The following is a 22552-nucleotide window of genomic DNA, read 5'->3' on the forward strand; positions in this document are numbered from 1 at the left end:
GAGCAAGTGGTGTGCTGGGGGAGAGGAGTTGGCAGTGAGTGGTGTGCTGGGGAGAGAGGAGTGGGGAGTGAGTGGGGTGCTGGGGGAGAGGAGTGGGGAGCAAGTGGTGTGCTGGGGGAGAGGAGTTGGCAGTGAGTGGTGTGCTGGGGAGAGAGGAGTGGGGAGTGAGTGGGGTGCTGGGGGAGAGGAGTGGGGAGCAAGTGGTGTGCTGGGGGAGAGGAGTTGGCAGTGAGTGGTGTGCTGGGGAGAGAGGAGTGGGGAGTGAGTGGGGTGCTGGGGGAGAGGAGTGGGGAGCAAGTGGTGTGCTGGGGGAGAGGAGTTGGCAGTGAGTGGTGTGCTGGGGAGAGAGGAGTGGGGAGTGAGTGGGGTGCTGGGGGAGAGGAGTGGGGAGCAAGTGGTGTGCTGGGGGAGAGGAGTTGGCAGTGAGTGGTGTGCTGGGGAGAGAGGAGTGGGGAGTGAGTGGGGTGCTGGGGGAGAGGAGTGGGGAGCAAGTGGTGTGCTGGGGGAGAGGAGTTGGCAGTGAGTGGTGTGCTGGGGAGAGAGGAGTGGGGAGTGAGTGGGGTGCTGGGGGAGAGGAGTGGGGAGCAAGTGGTGTGCTGGGGGAGAGGAGTTGGCAGTGAGTGGTGTGCTGGGGAGAGAGGAGTGGGGAGTGAGTGGGGTGCTGGGGGAGAGGAGTGGGGAGCAAGTGGTGTGCTGGGGGAGAGGAGTTGGCAGTGAGTGGTGTGCTGGGGAGAGAGGAGTGGGGAGTGAGTGGGGTGCTGGGGGAGAGGAGTGGGGAGCAAGTGGTGTGCTGGGGGAGAGGAGTTGGCAGTGAGTGGTGTGCTGGGGAGAGAGGAGTGGGGAGTGAGTGGGGTGCTGGGGGAGAGGAGTGGGGAGCAAGTGGTGTGCTGGGGGAGAGGAGTTGGCAGTGAGTGGTGTGCTGGGGAGAGAGGAGTGGGGAGTGAGTGGGGTGCTGGGGGAGAGGAGTGGGGAGCAAGTGGTGTGCTGGGGGAGAGGAGTTGGCAGTGAGTGGTGTGCTGGGGAGAGAGGAGTGGGGAGTGAGTGGGGTGCTGGGGGAGAGGAGTGGGGAGCAAGTGGTGTGCTGGGGGAGAGGAGTTGGCAGTGAGTGGTGTGCTGGGGAGAGAGGAGTGGGGAGTGAGTGGGGTGCTGGGGGAGAGGAGTGGGGAGCAAGTGGTGTGCTGGGGGAGAGGAGTTGGCAGTGAGTGGTGTGCTGGGGAGAGAGGAGTGGGGAGTGAGTGGGGTGCTGGGGGAGAGGAGTGGGGAGCAAGTGGTGTGCTGGGGGAGAGGAGTTGGCAGTGAGTGGTGTGCTGGGGAGAGAGGAGTGGGGAGTGAGTGGGGTGCTGGGGGAGAGGAGTGGGGAGCAAGTGGTGTGCTGGGGGAGAGGAGTTGGCAGTGAGTGGTGTGCTGGGGAGAGAGGAGTGGGGAGTGAGTGGGGTGCTGGGGGAGAGGAGTGGGGAGCAAGTGGTGTGCTGGGGGAGAGGAGTTGGCAGTGAGTGGTGTGCTGGGGAGAGAGGAGTGGGGAGTGAGTGGGGTGCTGGGGGAGAGGAGTGGGGAGCAAGTGGTGTGCTGGGGGAGAGGAGTTGGCAGTGAGTGGTGTGCTGGGGAGAGAGGAGTGGGGAGTGAGTGGGGTGCTGGGGGAGAGGAGTGGGGAGCAAGTGGTGTGCTGGGGGAGAGGAGTTGGCAGTGAGTGGTGTGCTGGGGAGAGAGGAGTGGGGAGTGAGTGGGGTGCTGGGGGAGAGGAGTGGGGAGCAAGTGGTGTGCTGGGGGAGAGGAGTTGGCAGTGAGTGGTGTGCTGGGGAGAGAGGAGTGGGGAGTGAGTGGGGTGCTGGGGGAGAGGAGTGGGGAGCAAGTGGTGTGCTGGGGGAGAGGAGTTGGCAGTGAGTGGTGTGCTGGGGAGAGAGGAGTGGGGAGTGAGTGGGGTGCTGGGGGAGAGGAGTGGGGAGCAAGTGGTGTGCTGGGGGAGAGGAGTTGGCAGTGAGTGGTGTGCTGGGGAGAGAGGAGTGGGGAGTGAGTGGGGTGCTGGGGGAGAGGAGTGGGGAGCAAGTGGTGTGCTGGGGGAGAGGAGTTGGCAGTGAGTGGTGTGCTGGGGAGAGAGGAGTGGGGAGTGAGTGGGGTGCTGGGGGAGAGGAGTGGGGAGCAAGTGGTGTGCTGGGGGAGAGGAGTTGGCAGTGAGTGGTGTGCTGGGGAGAGAGGAGTGGGGAGTGAGTGGGGTGCTGGGGGAGAGGAGTGGGGAGCAAGTGGTGTGCTGGGGGAGAGGAGTTGGCAGTGAGTGGTGTGCTGGGGAGAGAGGAGTGGGGAGTGAGTGGGGTGCTGGGGGAGAGGAGTGGGGAGCAAGTGGTGTGCTGGGGGAGAGGAGTTGGCAGTGAGTGGTGTGCTGGGGAGAGAGGAGTGGGGAGTGAGTGGGGTGCTGGGGGAGAGGAGTGGGGAGCAAGTGGTGTGCTGGGGGAGAGGAGTTGGCAGTGAGTGGTGTGCTGGGGAGAGAGGAGTGGGGAGTGAGTGGGGTGCTGGGGGAGAGGAGTGGGGAGCAAGTGGTGTGCTGGGGGAGAGGAGTTGGCAGTGAGTGGTGTGCTGGGGAGAGAGGAGTGGGGAGTGAGTGGGGTGCTGGGGGAGAGGAGTGGGGAGCAAGTGGTGTGCTGGGGGAGAGGAGTTGGCAGTGAGTGGTGTGCTGGGGAGAGAGGAGTGGGGAGTGAGTGGGGTGCTGGGGGAGAGGAGTGGGGAGCAAGTGGTGTGCTGGGGGAGAGGAGTTGGCAGTGAGTGGTGTGCTGGGGAGAGAGGAGTGGGGAGTGAGTGGGGTGCTGGGGGAGAGGAGTGGGGAGCAAGTGGTGTGCTGGGGGAGAGGAGTTGGCAGTGAGTGGTGTGCTGGGGAGAGAGGAGTGGGGAGTGAGTGGGGTGCTGGGGGAGAGGAGTGGGGAGCAAGTGGTGTGCTGGGGGAGAGGAGTTGGCAGTGAGTGGTGTGCTGGGGAGAGAGGAGTGGGGAGTGAGTGGGGTGCTGGGGGAGAGGAGTGGGGAGCAAGTGGTGTGCTGGGGGAGAGGAGTTGGCAGTGAGTGGTGTGCTGGGGAGAGAGGAGTGGGGAGTGAGTGGGGTGCTGGGGGAGAGGAGTGGGGAGCAAGTGGTGTGCTGGGGGAGAGGAGTTGGCAGTGAGTGGTGTGCTGGGGAGAGAGGAGTGGGGAGTGAGTGGGGTGCTGGGGGAGACAGAACAGGACTGAGGTCATGATTAATTGTTCTCCCGGAATCTGAAGGGCCACACACCCCATGAGGAGGAGTGGGTTTGGAAACCTCACTGACTCTGTCGAGAGGTTGAGTTGGTTAGGTTTATTTTCATTAGCAAAAAGGAGATTGAGGGGGGACCTGATTGAGGTTTACAAAATCATGATGGGTATAGACAGGGTGGACAGAGATAAAGACAATGACTGCAGATGCTGGAAACCAGAGTCTAGATTAGAGTGGTGCTGGAAAAGCACAGCAGTTCAGGCAGCATCCGAGGAGCAGGAAAATCGATGTTTTGGGCAAAAGCTCTTCATCAGGAATACAGCTGTATTCCTGATGAAGGGCTTTTGCCCGAAACGTCAATTTTCCTGCTCCTCGGATGCTGCCTGAACTGCTGTGCTTTTCCAGCACCATTCTAATCTCGACTCTAGATTGAGATAAGCTTTTTCCCAGGGTGAGGGATTCAATAACGAGAGGTCACGCGTTCAAGGTGAGAGGTGAAAACCTTAAGGGGGATACATGCAGTATGTACTTTACACGGAGGGTGGTAGGTGCCTGGAATGCATTGCCAGCAGAGGTAATAGAGGCAGGAACAGCAAATTCATTTCAGGTGCGTCTGGACAGATGCATGTGTCGGTGGGGAGCAGAGAGATACAGATGCTTAGGATTTGGGCGATAGGTTTAGACAGTAGATTTGGATTGGCTCAGGCTTGGAGCATCTGAGGGCCTGTTCCTGGGCTGTAAATTTTCTTTGTTCTCTTTGCTCTTACATGTTCTCTTCTTGGAGTATTTAAGAAGAAATAACTTGTTTTTTCAAAGAAATTCTACTACCCTTGGACCTGTGAGCAGGTCTGATCTTAACTGCATACTGTTTGGCAAAGTGAGCCATGCTATGTTACAGAGGATTGGCTGATCAGTGTAACGTATCCCTGAAGAAATACGCATCAACATTACCGGCTACACGCTTCAACCAGAGCAGCCTGAGCAGCAACAGCACCCCCTCCAGGAATGTCAGCAAACTACAACCACAACAGAAGTTGGTGGTGGGCAGGGGAGCGGGAAGGAGCAGCAATGTCTTGTTACTGACATCAAAGGGAAGAGGAATGAGAGACTGTAATAATGAGTCACAAGGTTATTTCTAATCAAGAGTGTGGGTGTTGCATTTGCAGCTGAATTCTCTTGGTCATGACATGAAGGAGCAGACCAGTCAGCACCACCCCAACTCCCAGCTCCTTCTTGTATCAAAACACAATGGTATCCTCAATACTATGTCCAGCTCCCTTCAGAATGCTTCCATGCTGCAGTGATCTGAGGGCGTTCCATGTTTTAATCACACTGTGCATGGAGTAATGCTTCCTTAACATCATTCCTCAACATGCCACAGCTTGCTCCTATGTCTCCTTGCCTTACTGTCTTGGTTTATCTCAAAACAATTCTCTAGGTTAATCTTTTCCGCTGCTACTGATATGCATCTTTTTAAATGTCTCCTGCCTAGGCTGAAAATGCTCTTGATGTCCACCTTCCAACCATTTCCAGGACTCCGAGATCTCCTAGTTGGTGATGAGAATAAAGTTCAAGGTGAGGCCACTATAAAGATTCAGCACGGCCGCATCATGTTTAGAGTTCACTATTCCATTTGTTTCACTGCTGCCGTGCAGATAAGGAGAACAATTAACATCAATATCAATGATTAGTCATGTCTAATGTTGAACCTAAATTGTCCCAATATCCTTTCTTTTACCCCTCAGCCATTTTGATGCTATTCCTACCTCCTTCCTTTGCAATACGTAACACTTGTCTGATCTGTATTTATCTCCATATAACTTCCTGCCACCATCTCTATAGCTTGCTGTTCCTTCTGACTTTAGTGGCAGTTATAAGTTTGACAGCTTTACTCCTTTATCTAAGTTATTAATGTAGATGGTGAAAAACTGAAGGAACAGTACAGATGTCTGGGCAATCATCATTTGTCACATTCCTCCAATTTGTACTGAGTCCCTTTAACTCAACTCTCTAACTTCTAACTCCCAACCAATTACCAAGCCCTGTCACCAGCCTACCTCCAATTCCCACTTCCTCTGATGTTTGTCATTAAAATCTTCTGTACAACATTCTCAAATGCCTTTTAGGAGTCCATATAAATGACATCCACAGGTGTCCACATTGTTAGTGATCACCTCACAACATACAACTCAATTAGGCAGCCACTTTGTAAATGTTCAGTCTCTGTGTTCCCTAATGGTTCATTCCAGTCATTTCCAGCTTCCTGGTTAAGCAACCACTTGACGTTAAAATTCTCATCCTTGTTTCCCAATCCCTTCCTAGCTCTGTAATCTCCGTCAACCCCATAACACTCTGAGCTGTCTTTTTCTCCAGTCCTCATATTTGTTCTGATGTATAATTGCTTCAGCCAGTATCCTGGTCTCCAAACTTCAGAGTTCCCTCCTGACCCCAGTCTGCTTGCTTTGCTTTTTAAACGACATTCCTTAAAACCTAGCCCTTAGTGCAAGCTTTTGTTCACCTGACCTAATAGCGTCTTGTGTGACCCAGATTTACATATGGTTTCACAATCTTCCCCTGAAGTGCCTGTGATGATTAATTCCAGTAAAGAGGCACTAGATAAGTTGTTGGTATTGTTTCCCATTACTGATGTGAAACCGCCAGCTCCACAGTTTCCTGAAGCTCCCTCCCTCATTAAATGATATTGCTTGCCTTATATAGGATTGCAATTAATGGGGGTGATATCATGTGAGTGCTGCGGGCTGGGCATAGCATTCATATTGAAAAGCTCTTAGCTAGCAGTTGAACCATTTAAATTCCCTTATCACAGAGTCCAACCTCTCACAGCTTTAAAAACACTAATTTCAGGGTTATTATAACATCTGAGCGTATTTTTCAAAGTCAGCATTTATTAAGTTCCGGTGTTGTATGATATTGGGCAGACCCGTTAAAAGCATACTGACAAATCATGTCCTTAGACAAGAACTCTTCAAAGGCTCAATTATGCAGTAGAGTATATGTTTGGAAATCCATCATTAATATGTTATAAACTAACACAAAGTAAAAATCTACAAACTACCATGGAGTGATAAAGAAGGTTTCTCATGGAACTTTGCCTTACATACATATTTTAACCCCAATGTCAGTTATGAAATATATACTGAATGTGCAATTCACAATGCTTATTAATTATACATACATGCATCTATCTCTATCCTCATAAACTGTCAGTATTAGATCACTACCATCGATCTGCAGGCTAACACTGCTAACAAAAGTCGCATTAAAAAATCAACAAGCACAACCTATCGATAAAGTTGATATTGATTCTCCAACACTACGAAGCTGAATAAATGTCACATGCAAGGAGAGCCTAAGTTTCTTTTCCACTCGATGGTTTAAACTTGAGTTGAAAAGATTTCCTGAAGTAGCATCTTGGATCCAACTGCACTTGCCTTTGTTTACAAAATGGCTGCTGCTTGCCTCCTGAATCGTACTTTATAAATAGTACATTGGCTGTGAAGCACTTTGGGATAACTTGAAACCATGTAATGTGCGATATAACTGCAGACTCTTTATCTTCTCTTTATTGAACAAAGCAAATCTTTTCCTTGGAATATCAAATAGATTGACTGTGGTGACATTTCAGACTCTTTGTACCATCACCTGAACTCAAACAGGCTATTAATTTAGCTGCCACTTCCCACGACAAATACTGTAGGCCCCTTGATAACTGGGTTTCCAAAACTGGAAGGGGCAGTCTTAAAATCCCAGTCAATTATAGGTGACTATTGTTATCATCTTATAGAGACCAAATCCCAGTTATTTTACTAAAACAATGAATGAGGCCACAAAATTCCATGGTTTAAGACTGTAAAATATTTAGTATACAATCAAATAAAGCAAACACAAAACACTATCGTAAATAACCTCCAATACTCTAAAACATCCAGAATTTGCATGTTAAACATGATTGAAGAGGCAAATTGCAGTCAATTATGTGCCATAAATTACGACACTGAGCAGCAAAGACATCTAAGATGGATCTCCCGAATTAGATTAGATTAGATTGCCTACAGTGTGGAAACAGGCCCTTCGGCCCAACCAGTCCGCACTGACCCTCTGAAGAGTAACCAACCAAGACCCATTTCCCTCTGACTAATGCACCTAATACATACTGATGCTACTGAGCATCGATGATGGAGGGAGTGGATGCTTGTGGATTTAGATTAGATTCTCTACAGTGTGGAAACAGACCCTTCAGCCCAACCAATCCACACTGACCCTCCAAAGAGCAACCCACCCCCTCTGACTAATGCACCTAACACTACGGGCAATTTAACATGGCCAATTCACCTAACCTACACATCTTTGGACTATGGGTGGGAATTGGAGCACCCGGAGGAAACCCACGCAGACACGGGGAGAATGTGCAAACTCCACACAGACAGTCACCCGAGGCTGGAATCGAACCTGGGACCCTGGTGCTGTGAGGCTAACCACTGAGCCACTTAGCTCAGCACACTGCGCAACACATAAGTTGTTAAGCTCAATCACAAAGTTCTTAAATTCAGTCTTCCTTGCAATATTTCAGCTCCTCGCTCTTTAGGAGCTAACAATCCTCTATCAACACTCAAACTGAGTTCCACAGGTATGGCATTCACCAGAAAGGGCAAACATCTGCAGAAACCTCTGAACTTGGTGTGGATGGTGTCAGTCCCACCAATGTTACTTTAAAGCAACAAAAAACAGGGATAGGAAATTACTCCCTACTTCAGGATTAAGCCTGTATCTGCCTGTACTGCACATGTGTGCTCAGGAAATGCTAATGCTGAGCTTGGATGGCAGAGTGCCCTTTTTTATAGCCCCAACCAATGACAGTCCTCCCAGAAATTTCAGTTTCCAATCTCAGTTTTAGTTTTCATTTCCTTAGAAACTGAGAAAATCGGTTTCAGTTTTCCACTTCCTTTTTTCAGTTCCTGGTATCTGTTATGATTGGCCTCAAATCAGACAAATTTCTAAGGCACAGATTCCGTCAGCACTAAAGCTTTTCTGTTTCTTTGCAACTGCTGTACAGGTTTTACCATCTGTACAACTCCCCTCTGTAATTGGGGTGAGTTGTTGGAGAGAAGTATACCTCACGTACTGATGCACAGTTCTGCAAAAGATGTCATGACTTTATTTTCCAATATAACATACCTAGGCACTGCAGAGACGTAAGAATTCGGAAGAGAAAGTGGGGTTGAGGGGGAGGGTGGAGGAGGAGGGCGGACAAAGACGATAAGGCCATAGGATGGAGGCTTGCAGGGCGAGGAGGAGGTGGGCGTGAGGAGGGAGGGAGGAAGAAGGTGATTGACAATGAGCTGAAAGCATTCTCGTTGGTGGCAGTTGTGTTCCTGCGGCACACCATTCTCTCAGCAATGTAGAAACAGCCTGCCCTGTACATTACCACAATTGCCAGAGAATATCCTCCTTAAGACAGTTCGTCATGTCCTGTAAAAAGTCCACATCTCACCTTCTGTAATCTCGGCAGATTTAGGCTGCTCCTTAATGAGGTTTAAATCAAACACCACAAGTATAATTTATCCAATTCTCCTATGTGAAGTTACAATACTCGCCTGCATTTAATTGCTCATTAAAAATGTTCAGATGCTTCACTCAAATGCTTTTAATTGGATTCCAGTGAAGAATACTGCTCGCTGCAACAAAGACTGATTTTTCCATAACTGGCTGAGAATTTTTAACATGATAAGAGCCTTTAACCTTTGACTTGGTTGATTTGATTAACTCTCACACTGAGCTTCACATCAAAAGAGCATCGTGCAAATAATATTGGACAAAATGCCTGCAGGATATGAGTAAACTATATTTAGGCTCATCTCGTCTTTCTGCTGTGCATTCAATTACATTTTAGAATTAATGCAAAAAGATCAACAGCATAAATATATTTTGCAGGGCAGCAGCTTGTTGCTGGCAGTTCTCGGCTATTTTACCCAGTCTCTTTGACCCTTTAGTTGTGGCTTTTAATTTTTCTTTCCTTGGTTTGCCTAACATTTCTCCTCATAGATTGTCTTGTGATTTGTTTTGACATTAAGCGTCTGTTGTCTGCAGTTATGAGCCCAGTTATTGAGTGGCGGTGGACTACTGTATCGATGTGTGGTTGTATGTCAATAGAACTGAAGCCAGTCCTGTCCCACTGTATGGTCTAATACATGCAGGTAACTGGATGGTAATTCTCAAGATCAGGACAATGTAAAGAGCCATGTCCTTGATTACCAATACCAACAACCTGAATTATGGGGAAACGGGGACTCCCTAGCCTCCAAAATAACCAGCTGTGTGCTGTTGTCAGGGATGCAAAGATTAAAGATGCAGTCAGAAAATCTCTTCAACTAAAGCTGGGCAACAGGACAAGAAAGCATAGGCTCCAAGGTATTAAAAGAATACTTCACTGGGACCACTCTGGAAGAGGTCTGTGATATTGACAGCACTGTATTAGTAGCAGGAGTAGGTCATTCAGCCCTTCAGGCCCAGTCTACTACTCAACAAGCTGACAGCTGTACTGACTGCAATCTTAAAATCTCAGTCTTGTCTGCCCCTGATTGGTCTTTCAGCCCCTTGCTAGTAAGAATTTATTTACCTCTACCTGAATAATGTTCAAGGACTTAAAGGTTGGTGTGGGAGAAATAGAGTTTTGAATTCATGGGGCACTGGCACTGGGAAGAAGGGACCTGTTCTGATCTTCATCTGAACTGTACTGGGAGCAGAGTCCTAGCGAATCACATTACAAGGGCGTGAAACAGGGCTTTAAACAAAATGGGAGGGAGAGGGGTGGATGAGGGTTCACTTATATGGGAAATTAGTAAACCTAACTTAAAGGAGGAGGTAGGAGTGCAGGTTAGCGATGTGGCGGATGGCTACTAGATAATAAAGGTGAAAGACAGAACAAGTGAATATCTTCATGCACCAAGGAATTATAAAGAAGTAGGGAAATTTAACAGTGGGACAAATTTACAAGCTTTGTATATAAATGCACGAAGCATTGGAAAATTAATGAGTTAATAGCGCAAATAGAAACAAAAGGGTACGATTTGGTAGTGATCACTGGGACACGGTTACAGGGAGACCAGGTCTGGGAACTGAATATTCAACGGTACTCAGCATTGCGGAAGGATAGACTGAAAGGAAAAGCAGGTGGTGTAGCTTTGCTGATGAAGAAAGGGATCTGTGCTGTAATGAGAAATGACATAAGCACCAGAGATCAAGATGTGGAATCAGTCTGGACAGAAATAAGCAATAGGAAAGGGAGGAAGTAATAATATAAGTCCCCAAACAGTTGCTCCCTAATGGGCACAGTATAAACCAGGAAACATTCGAGGCTTGCAAGAAAGGAACAGCAATAATCATAGGTAATTTTAACATGACTATAGATTGGAAGAATCCAATTGGCAAGGGTAGCATAGAGGCACAGTTTATAGAATGTATTAGAGATTGCTTATTGGAGCAGTATGTTGTGGAACCAACCAGGGAGCAGGCTACTCTGGATTTGGTATTGTGTAATGAGGAGAGATTAGTTAACGACAACATAGTTTAAGGATCCTCTAGGGACTAGTGACCACAGTATGTTAGAATTCAATGTTCAGTTTGGGGGTGAGAAAGTGGAGTCCCACATTAGTGTTCTGGAATTAAACAAAGGAAATGATATAGGCATGAGGACAGATTTGGCGTAGGCAGATAAGGCAGGAAGGCTAAAAGGTAAGACAGAGGATGAGCAGTGGCAGATGCTTAAGGAGCTACTCAATTCCTCGCTTCTACAATATATCCCGTCGAGGAGGAAAGATGGTAAGCGAGGGTAAAAAAAATCCATGGTCAAATAAGGAGGTCAAGGACAATATAAAGTCTAAAACCAAGGTATACCATATTGCAAAGGCCATTGGCAGGCTGGAAGATCGGGAAACTTTCAAACTTAAACAAAGGATACTAAAAACTTAATAAAAAGATCTAAGGCAAATTACGAAAGAAAACTAGCACAAAGTATGAGAAAGGATAGCAAAAGCTACTATAGCTACATAAGAGGGAAAAGGCTCGGTAATGTTGGTCTCTTGGAAGATTAAACTGCAGAGTTAATAGTGGGGAACATTGAAATGGCAGAGATGCTGAATCAATACTTTGCCTCAGTTTTCATGGTGGTGGACAATAGTACCGTTCCTATTGGAACAGGCAAATCAGAGGCAACAGATAAGGTAGAACTTAGAACAATCAACATTAATAGGGAAAAGGTACTCAGCAAACTATTAGGATTGAGGACAGTCAAGTCTCCTAGGCCTGATGGCCCACATCTTAGGATATTAAAGAAACTAGCAGCGGAGATAGTAGATCTATTTGTTACAATATTCCAAAATTCCCTGGACACGGGAAAGGTTCCAGTGGATTGGAAAATGGCTAATATAATGCCCTCATTCAAAAAGGGTGGGAGGCAAAATGTGGGAAATTACAGACCAGTTAGTTTAACATCTGTTGTTGGAGAAGTGTTAGAATCAATTATCAAGGAAGCAATTTCAGGACATTTGGAAAGTCAAAACACTATCCATCAGAGTCAGCATGGCTTTATGAAGAGCAAATCATGTTTGACTAATTTGCTAGAGTTCTTCAAATGTGTAACAAGCAAAGTGGATAATGGGGATCCTGTAAATGAAATATATCTGGACTTTGATAAGGTACCACACAAAAAGTTAATTCATAAGGTTGAATCATATGGATTAGGGGTAATTTATTAGCCTGGATAGAAGATTGACTGATGGTCAGAAGATAGAGAGTAGGGATAAATGTTTTTTTTTGGATGGCAAAATGTAACTAGTGGGGTGCCACAGGGTTCGTTCCTTGGACCCCAGCTATTTACAATCAACATTAATGACTTGGATACAGGGATATAAGCCTCTATAGCCAAATTTGTGGATGACACAAAAATAGGCAGGATGGTAAATTGCAATGAGGAAATAAGTACTTTACAAATGGATATAGATCGGTTAGGAGAGTGAGCCAAAATGTGGCAGATGGAGTTTGATATGGATAAGTGTGAAATCATGCATTTGGATCAACAAAATGGGAAGGCGAGCTATTATCTAAATGCGGAGAGACTTTGGCATGCTCTGGTGCAAGGGATCTGGGCCATCCTCGTTCATGAGTCACTGAAAACTAGCATGCAGCCACAGCAGATAATAAAGAAAGGGAATGGAATGTTGGCTTTCATAGCTAAAGAAATAGAATATAAAGGTAAGGAAGTACTGTTGGAACTATACAAAGTATTGGTGAAACCGCACCTGGAGAATTGTGTGCAGTTTTGGTCCCCTTATTTGAGGAAAGATGTAGTGGCATTGGAGGCAGTTCAGAGGAGGTTTACTAGATTGATCCTAGAGATGAGGGGTTTGTTGTATGAAGAGAGATTAAACAGTTTAGGCCTATACTCTCTGAAATTTAGAAGAATGAGGGGAATCAAATTGAGATATTGCAATCCAGGATTGCAACACGGTGGGATGTGAGGAAATCTCTCAAATTGAAAAAAAAATTGATAAACAATCAACATTTTAAAGCTGCAACCTTAAAACGCCCCAGAGCTTTCAACTGGTAATAAACATTCCTGAATCAATCAGGAACATGGGAAAATTTATATTCATTCCTCTGGTCCATACAGGGTTTCACACATAGTTAAAGGCAGTTGCTTCATTATCCATTTGACTAGCCGCTCATGCCTCCTGAGCATCACTTAATTATTGCAAAATGAAAAGGTTTTTGGGCATGAAGTAATTTTCCACATAGTCTCTAGTTTGAGTTCCTTTCTGAATACGTGTTCACTCGGGCTCAGCTGCTAATGTTCCAGACTAGGTCACGCAGTTAACACCACTCCCACAAGGGCAAAAACATGTGAGCTTCTGTATACTGGAGGCAGCTACATCTGGGAAAATAGTAGCTCCAACCACACAGCAGCTCCTGCAGTAACTCAGGGCTTCTACGTAGGACTTATTACTAACGGTGGTACGGGAGAGAGGGAGGGGGGTGATTGAAGGAAGGAGAAATAGTCTACTCTGTTAACAGCCAGTACCTGCTAGAAGCAATTCAAGGGCCAAGGATGTCTTTGTTACAGATATCGACTTGGAGATACTCTGCTTATCAAATTGCTGATTCCATGGATGGACACAACTTAGGCTATTCATCCATTTGGCTCAAACAGCATTTCTTCTACATTCTGAATAAAAACTGTCAGAGGCTGAGGGGTGACCTTATAGATGTTTATAAAATCATGAGAGGCATGGCTAGGATAAATAGACAAAGTCTTTTCACTAGGATGGGGAATCCAGAACTCGAGGGCATATATTTAGGGTGAGAGGGGATAGATATAAAAGAGACCTAAGGGCCAACTTTTTCATGCAGAGGGTGGTACGTATATGGAATGAGCTGCCAGAGGAAGTGGTGGAGGCTTGGTACAATTGCAGCATTTTAAAGGCATCTGGTTGGGTATATGAATAGGAAGGATATGGGGAGAAAGTGAGGGCTGCAGATGCTGGAGATCAGAGCTGAAAATGTGTTGCTGGAAAAGCGCAGCAGGTCAGGCAGCATCCAAGGAACAGGAGAAGCGATGTTTCGGACACAAGCCCTTCTTCAGGAATGAGGAAAGTGTGTCCAGCAGCTAAGATACCTTTTATCTTAGCCTGCTGGACACACTTTCACCTTCACCTTGACCTCCCTCCACCTATCACATTTCCAAAGCCCCTCCCCCAAGTCCCTCCTCCCTACCTTTTATCTTAGCCCGCTCTATGAGGTTGGAGGCGGTGGGTGGGAGATCCCCTGAGGTGATGAGGTTGCCTCCCTCCACCTATCGCATTTCCAAAGCCCCTCCCCCAAGTCCCTCCTCCCCACCTTTTATCTTAGCCTGGTGGACACACTTTCCTCATTCCTGAAGAAGGGCTTATGCCCGAAACGTCGATTCTCCTGTTCCTTGGATGCTGCCTGACCTGCTGCGCTTTTCCAGCAACACATTTTCAGCTAGGAAGGATATGGGCCAAGTGCTGGCAGGTGGGACTAGATTAGGTTGGGATATCTGGTAGGCATGGACGGGTTGGACCAAAGGGTTTGTTTCCGTGTTGTACATCTCTTTGACTATGACTAAATAAACGTTATACAATCACAAAGCATGGAAAGTGGCCATTCAGCCCAATGGGTCTGAGCTATAAATTAGTTGCAATGTGCTGCTTTGTCCCCAGTGCCTGGCAAAAGGTTCATTTTCCAATAAATATCCACTTCCTTTTAAAATTAATGTTACGGGCATTGCTTTCCTTTGAGAAGTGGAGTAAGGTGTGGAGTACAGATTCCTCTCGATGCCCGTAAGTCATATTCAGGAGAAAGCTTGGATTGAGAGATGATTCCTATAAAATTAAATGATTTTCCTCAAGCAATTGATCATCTGGCTTGAGTACCAGGGCACTCCTGTATTTCACCAAAATCATCTCATCTATTCCTGAGCTTTGAACAAGTATCTGGATGTAATCCAACAATAGGGTGTTCACAGCCAAGCCTGGTCACATATCCTGTCTGTAATGAGACAAAAACTCCCACTGCAGCAGTGCGTAAGTTCTACATCACTTGCTTCATTTTATATTCTAAGCTTTTACATTCAAAATTATTCCCACTTAATTACCTTGGGGGATTTCTTTACTCTGGACAAATACATGAACGGAAATGACTGCTGTTGACTGATATATTACTGCGTCCACTACTAGTTAACTGACATGAGTAAGGAAATCCCTATTTTCCTGGTCAGTTCTACTCCACACCCAATAACCCCTGCAATACAACAATAAAACTGCTCCATATATCCATCATAAGGCTCATTATGGAGCTTAATATGCCCTGAACAGCAATTATGGGCTCTGAGAGGCTTCTTCACCACACATACTGCAGCAGTAATGGATCTGCATTAACTGTAAACTCAAAAAGTGCTGTTATCTTAAGGCTTTTACAGATTCTTTCCACTTACCGCTGCTACTTTCTGTGGGATGGCTTGGCTGGCAAATCGTGCCACGTGATTGATTATTGGCGAAAAGTTGGTAGGTCCATAAAATCGAATGTGGGGTAGACAGGTAGTGTAAGCTTGCACAATGCCTTCTACACCTGTAGCAAAAGGAAACCAGGAGATTACAGCTGAATTCATCTATTACCATCAGTAATAGAAACTCATTCCCAGGGTTATAATGGACATACCCGCATTAATGTGGACAAAGGTAGTTTTAGTACAAATTTCTTTATATATTCATTTACACATTGTTATTTAACCTACAAGTTAAAGTTGTTATATGTGGCTGGGTTCCAAGACTTGTAACCCAGAGAAAGCAAAATTAAAATTACCCCAGAAGAGTTTGAAATTAATTTAATAAAAATCTGCAAATTAAGGGCAATATACCCCTTTCATTATCTCCCTAAAAGCTTTGCTTGCCTGTTTTCTTTAATTAGCAAGTTTATCAGAGCTCACATTAAACTGTTACAGCATGTGCCAAGAAACCACACAAATTCCCCTCTTCCTCAGTAAAAAGTACCTTTGATCCATAAAGTATATAATGTCTTCCTTTATTTTTGCATTGGCTATAAATAGGGATTTGTAGTCCCCACAATAGCCTCTGAGGAACCTGAATATTGTGTAGCTGCTATAAGAACAATAGAATGGCTCATCATCATCTTCTCAAAACAACTAGGAATTGGCAATAAATGCTAGCCATACCAGTGATGTCCATGTGCTTATGTGGAGTCATAGAGATGTACAGCATGGAAACCTAGACCTTTTGGTCCAACTCGTCCATGCCGACCAGATATCCCAACCTGATCTAGTCCCAACTGCCAGCACCCGACCCATATCCCTCCAAACCCTTCTTATTCATATACCCATCCAGATGCCTTTTAAATGTTGCCTCCACCACTTCCTCTGGCAGCTCATTCCATACATGTACCACCCTCTGCATGTAAAAGTTGCCTCTTAGGTCTCTTTTATATCTTTCCCCTCTCACCCTAATCCTATGCCCTCTAGTTCTGGACTTAGTAGTGTTGCCATCATAAAGAAATGAGAGAGGAGTATGAGAGCAGAAGAATAGAGCCCCCTTGGATGACTTTTACCTGAAGGATGCCATGTGATGTGCTTCAGTGTGATTTATTGTCAGATTACAAAGTGGCTTGTGGCCATGGAAACCTAACTGTACAGTTTTAATTCGAAAAAGAGCCCGTTCTGACCCTTCAAATTTTAGGGAAGTACAAATTATTTTTTTGGTTAAGATTTAAAGTAAAATGAATCAGCTAAGACCAAGTTTGGACTGGGTTCAATTTGCAGGAAGCACAATCCCTTGACCTGCTCAGATTTCAGGATCAGTCCGTTTTTCGTGACAATGAACAGAATTTGTTGTTCAGTGTGTTTGGTTAATGCCAAATCACAGCTGTTATAAATCATTCAATAGTTTAAGAAAAGTCTATTAAAAAAAGCATAAAATCTTACAAAAGGAGTCGGCATTTCTCACAGAATCATTGCTCACTTATGGAAGGAAATACTACCAGATCCTTATTGATGGGAGATACTGATGGAGCAAAGGGCCCTACAGAAACAAAAAGGCTGAGTTCATTCCTTTCTTCCTCCTGTCTGGGTTCCTTCTTCGTCCCGTACAAAATTCCCCGAGAGAAAAACATGTAAGGATATGAGATTCTCACTTCTCCCCAGCTGCTTTTCCACCTGCATCATTGCACAGTCTAATGGCATCCAGGAGACTGTGCAGAGATAAGGACTATCTTTTGCCTGAAAAGTCGATTTTCCTGCTCATCGGATGCTGCCTGACCTGCTATACTTTTCCAATCTTAACTCTAATCTCCAGCATCTACAGTACCCACTTCTGCCTCTTAAAACCAGAACAGCACAATGCAATGGCCATTACATAATACGTAGAGACTTTGTTTAGGACTAATTATTTGAAACTAAGTATGAAAGGTTTGGACACCAATAATATGAACAATTTATTAAAATGGGAGCAGTTTGACAGGATTATTAAAGCATTCATTTTCTCTAGAAATTGTAGCAATCCAAAGACAATCTCTTTGTAAAGTCAGATGTTCACATGTGTAACTTCATAACAGCAAAACACACAGAAAATAATGTTAGCAGTAACCAGCACACTGGAGGATTTAAGAACTTGTATCATTGCAGTGAACACTGCTAATTATTGGGAACTGGATGCATCCAAACAAAACTAGCTGAAAAGAACACAGTACTTGCAGATAGAAACCCGACTCTGGGAATCAGAGCGAGTGCAGCCAGGTGGAGAGAGTTACAGGAGAAGAAACTAACCTGTACAAAAGGGGTTTGTAGGATTGAAGTTGATGGCAAATTCATGAGACACCTAGGAAAACAGAAGCAATGAAACACATCAGTCCATGTTATCCTGATTCTTCCTGAAAGCTGTCAATAAATATGATAACAGCTTATTTTGGTTCTTTCTGAGTTGTATTATAGTCCCGCTCACACCTCCCCATATGTCTTTAAACTTGTATTTGTTTTCCTTACAGTTCCATTGTCTATCTTCTTAGCAACAAGGGTTGTCAGTTTGCTCTAAGGTAAACATTAATGCAGCTCTATGACTATTTTCCTGGATCTGTGCACACATCCGGTCTGGTCCCAAATTATAAACAGAACCAAAGACCTAAGCGCAAGCCTATGGCCTAGTCTCACCCTTTCATAGAAAATCATCTGAGAATAAGGAGTGACAGCAGTGTAGTGGTAACCTCACTGAGTTACTAACTCCAAGGTCCAGGCTAATTCTCTAGGATATCGTTTCAAATACCACCATGTTAGTTGGTGAGTTTAAATTTGATCAATAAATCTGGAATTAAAGCTGCTCCCATTAAAGCATATGTGGTTTATTAATGTTCTTAAGGGAAGGAAATTTGTCATCCTCTAGAGCTACAGCAATGTGGTTGACTCTGCAATTGTTTAGTAAAACACTCAGATTATAGACAATTAGGATTAACAAATGAAGACTTTGCCTGATATAGCACCATCCCATGAAAGAATAAAAATAAAAATAACCAGATGACTGGTTACTGAGAGGCAAGTTAACTTGCAGCTTAATGTGTTGAAAATGTGAAAATCAGATTGGAATGCTTGATGGAATAAAAACCAACTCTGAAGTCAGTAAGGTACACTTTATAGCAAGGTATTTTGGAGTGAGATTCAATTTTCAGAGCTGTAAGGCACTGGCAATGATCGCCACACCAATCTGGTTGCCACACCAATCTGGCAATGGTACTGGAATGCTGCCTGCTGAAGATAACAAATAAAAGAAGGGCTGAAGGATATTCGCACACTGTTAGGTTGGTCAAGGTCAAAATATGTCACACATCAATTGTAAAAAAAAAGCTCTAATCCCTGCATGTCATGGTATATACTCATGGAAACACAGCTGTAAAGATTGGCAATGCACGCACGTGCTTGCACACACACGTACACAAACATACAGACACACACACAAACCTACACACACATACACAAACCTACACTCGCAAACACAAACATAGACATACACAAACACAGACACAAACTTACACACGCACACATAAACATACAGACATACACAAACACAGACACAAACCTACACACACAAACATACAGACATACACAAACACAGACACAAACCTACCCATTTGCCAGCATGTGGCCTATGTCTCTCTAAACCCTTCCTATTCATGTACCCATTCATGTACCCTGTTAAACATTGCTTTTGTACCCGCTCCCACCACTTCCTCTGGCAGTTCGTTTCATACATGCACTACCCTCTGTGTGAAAAAGTAATCCCTCAGGTACTTTTTAAATCCTTCCCCTGCTTTAAACCAATGCCCTCTAGATTCAGACTTGCCCTATAATAGGAAAAAGACCTTGCCGATCACCCTATCCATGCCCCTTATTTTACAAACCTTCTCAGCCTCCAATGTTCCAAGGGGAGAAAGCCTCAGCCTATTCAGCCTCTCCCTGTAACTCAAACCCTCCAGCCTCAGCAACATCCTTGTAAATCTTTTCTATACCTTCTCAAGTTTAACAACATCCCTCCTGTAGAAGGTCATGTCTGACATACTATGTTGGAACACAATCCAATGATCACCTCCAACAGAATGAGGTAGAATGGAAGGAGACTGTTCAAGTGCTTTCTCTGTTAAAGGGTATTCATTTTATTCCATTGCCGTGTTCTTTCTTCAATGCCATGTACAGACTTTCTTTTCAAGAAAGTTAATGAGGAATCTGCTTGCATTACCTTTTCAGACAGTGCATTCCAGATCATGGCAACGTACTACATAAAACAAATTCTCCTCATCTCTCACCTAGTTCATTTGCTAATGATCTTAAATCTAATTTCTTCATGCTACCTGTCTCTTCCCAGTTAAAACTATTTCTCCTTATATTCTCGATCCAAACCTGTCACTTTTGTAAATACTTGTTTGGTGCCCTTCGGCGTACAGCAGTGACACAAGTCTGTATCCATATTTCCACAGATTTGTTAAGGGCTAAGGGCCCACTTTGCACTCTCCAAAAGGTCAGCTCAAACTTTTCCCCAGAACATCCTTTTGCAACTTTTCTTCTTCAACCTGATGCTGAATCCTGGTATGTTTAGTGCAGGCAGACTCTGGTTTAGTAATGGTTGGGCTGGGCCTTTTTTAAACACACCACCTGAATTTCTTTTCTGGTGACTCGGTTGGATTCATTCCCCCTCTGAGAGTATTTTCCATGTTCGACATCATTTTGCAGAGGTGTGACACTTTCCTCCCATCCGAGCTGCTGTCAGCTCTGCCCTGAGATGCCGGTTCATCGTAGGTGTCCTTTGTTGGCCATCCTGACACAGAGGGCTCCCGTGTCTATGATGGGACGTCCATTGTTGCTTCTATAGAGGAGTTTACCCTGCACCCCAACAACCCTAGCATCTTTGAGCCTCTTGGCACCTGTCCTTGAAGCACCTTCAGGGTCACTTGCCTGCCTCAGCAGTGCCCATCTTCTCTGTTGGTCTTGTCAGTTCAACATCACTGTCTATACTTTTGCTTCCTGCTTCCTTTGTCCCAACTGTCATCTTTAACTAAGTGAGGTTTCTGGAAGCAACTTGTTCATTGGCCAACTCCTGAACAATCATGGCCACTGGCCACAGTTTCCCTGGTGTTCGGACTCCAAATTGAGACTAGTCTTTGGGATTGGACCCTACCTGAGGTTTGATGAAAGGTTACAGTGCTGAAACATAATTTTGTTTGTCTCCCCAAGTGCTACCAGTCGAGTATATCCAGCAATTTTGAACTTTATTACAGATATTATTTAACCAAAACTTTGCTTATCTATGTACAAATTTTGGTTAAAATTGATTATTTGTTTATTTTGAATACTGTCAGACATTCCTGATTTGAGGCATTTTATATATCTTTGAGCTCAGTGATCTGTTTTGATTGTCAATTTACGTGGACTGGAGAATAGAGAACTAGTCGGACTAAACTAGTGTACACACATGCACACACATAGACACACACATATAGACCCAAAGGCACACACACACACGTACACATGCACACACACACGCCAACAGGCACACATGTATAGATAGACACACACATACAAATGCATGTGCGTGCACACAGACGTACATACAGACACACGTACACATACACATACACATATACACACGTATACATAGTGTGCACACCCGTGTTTGTAATGTGTGTGTCACACATACAGACATACACATGGTCACACACACACACACAAACACACACATACAGACACACATATACAAATATATAGGCACACACACACATACAGACATGCACACATATACACAAACCTACACACACATGCAAACATGCAGACATGCACAAACCTACACGCATACATAAACATACACAAACCTACACACACATACACAAACATTCAGACATACATACACATATAGAAGCCTGCACACATACCTACACAAACATACACACAAATGCTCAGACAGACATACATGCATCCAGACTTACATGTACAGAGATATAAAGAGAAAGTGTAAAGCATTGTTCAAAATGCTAGTTCCTCTAAAATCTGCTGAATGTTTTATGTCTGAAAATGCAATTAAATCTTCATCAGCCTTTTAAGTGTTCAAATGACCCGTCAGGTTAATAGTCAGCACACATATTATAACATTGATATTTCATAGTGGCTAAAACGACAGGTCAGCAGGAACTGTATCCACTAATTCACTGGGATGCTGGTGATTGAAATGTTTTCTCTTTTAGTACCAGTTTATGATGCATGATGATATACTGGTCTCCCAGTGCCTTCACAGTGAAGATGACTTTTGTGGTTATTTTTTGGAGTGTAGAATTTATTTATAGCGGCTCACTGGATCAATAAGAATTCCAACATGGAAAACAAAGGCTGTGCTTCTACTTTCGCCCTGATGAAAAGGCTGAATTGTTCAGCACCTGACCCTCATTTTGAATTCTCAGTCCTTCGAGTGACAAGCTTATAACTCTGGACTTAACAAATCACAGCTAATATTAGTTTTTAAAATTCATTTCTCAGAAGAGGGTGCTGCTGGTAAAGCAGGTATTTGCTGCCCCTCCATAGTTGACATTAAGAAGGTGATGTGTGTTATCTTGACAACTGAATGCCTTGCTAGGCCTGTTCAGTCACAAATGAACCACATTGCTTGGAGTTTAGAATTCTGAGCAGGCCAGACTGGGTAGGGATGGCTAATTTCCTGTCCTGAAGTACAGTAGTGCACTAGAGAACTTTTATGATAATTCAGTAGTTGCATGATAGCTGTCATGATGAGATTTTATCGCACATTTAGTTGCTTAACTGAATTTGAATTTCCCAACTTCCACCCTCGTAGGAAACATTACACCAATGCACAAACTTTGAAATGATTCCAAACCTTTGATCAATATCAGAAAAAGGGTCTCAGAACTGATCCCTGGGGAATATCACTCCAAACCTCCCTGAAAAATACCCATTGACTATTACTCTATACTTTTGATCTCACAGCTAATTGCTACTGTCCAATTTACCCCATGAGCTATGACTTTTCTCACAAGTCTGTTGTATGGAATTGCATTGAATGCCTTTTGGAAGTCCTTGTACACCACATTAACAGCATTCCCTCATCAACCTTGTCTGTTAGCTCTTCAAAACGTCCAGCAAGTTAGTTGGACTTTATGTTCCCTTCATAAATCCTTGCTGGCTCTTCCACATTGACCATAGCTTCTGAGGTCATTATTAGTCCTATCTCAAGTATTAGTTTCCAGAAGTTG

The 22552-nt window shown here is 44.7% G+C and overlaps 1 protein-coding gene across 3 annotated transcripts in view; it reads right to left on the reverse strand.

Annotated features, from left to right (window-relative positions):
* Window positions 1-22552, reverse strand: part of cpne2 (copine II) — a 272940-nt gene that overhangs the window by 40177 nt on the left and 210211 nt on the right. For all 3 annotated transcript variants that reach the window (XM_043707144.1, XM_043707142.1, XM_043707143.1), the window contains exons 13-14: window positions 17580-17631; window positions 15240-15373 (exon numbers count right to left, since the gene is read on the reverse strand). In XM_043707144.1, the coding sequence (XP_043563079.1) occupies window positions 15240-15373; window positions 17580-17631 (186 nt within the window). The remainder of the gene's footprint in view (window positions 1-15239; window positions 15374-17579; window positions 17632-22552) is intronic.

Source organism: Chiloscyllium plagiosum, chromosome 17, assembly GCF_004010195.1.
Source record: "Chiloscyllium plagiosum isolate BGI_BamShark_2017 chromosome 17, ASM401019v2, whole genome shotgun sequence".
Lineage (NCBI taxonomy): Eukaryota > Metazoa > Chordata > Chondrichthyes > Orectolobiformes > Hemiscylliidae > Chiloscyllium > Chiloscyllium plagiosum.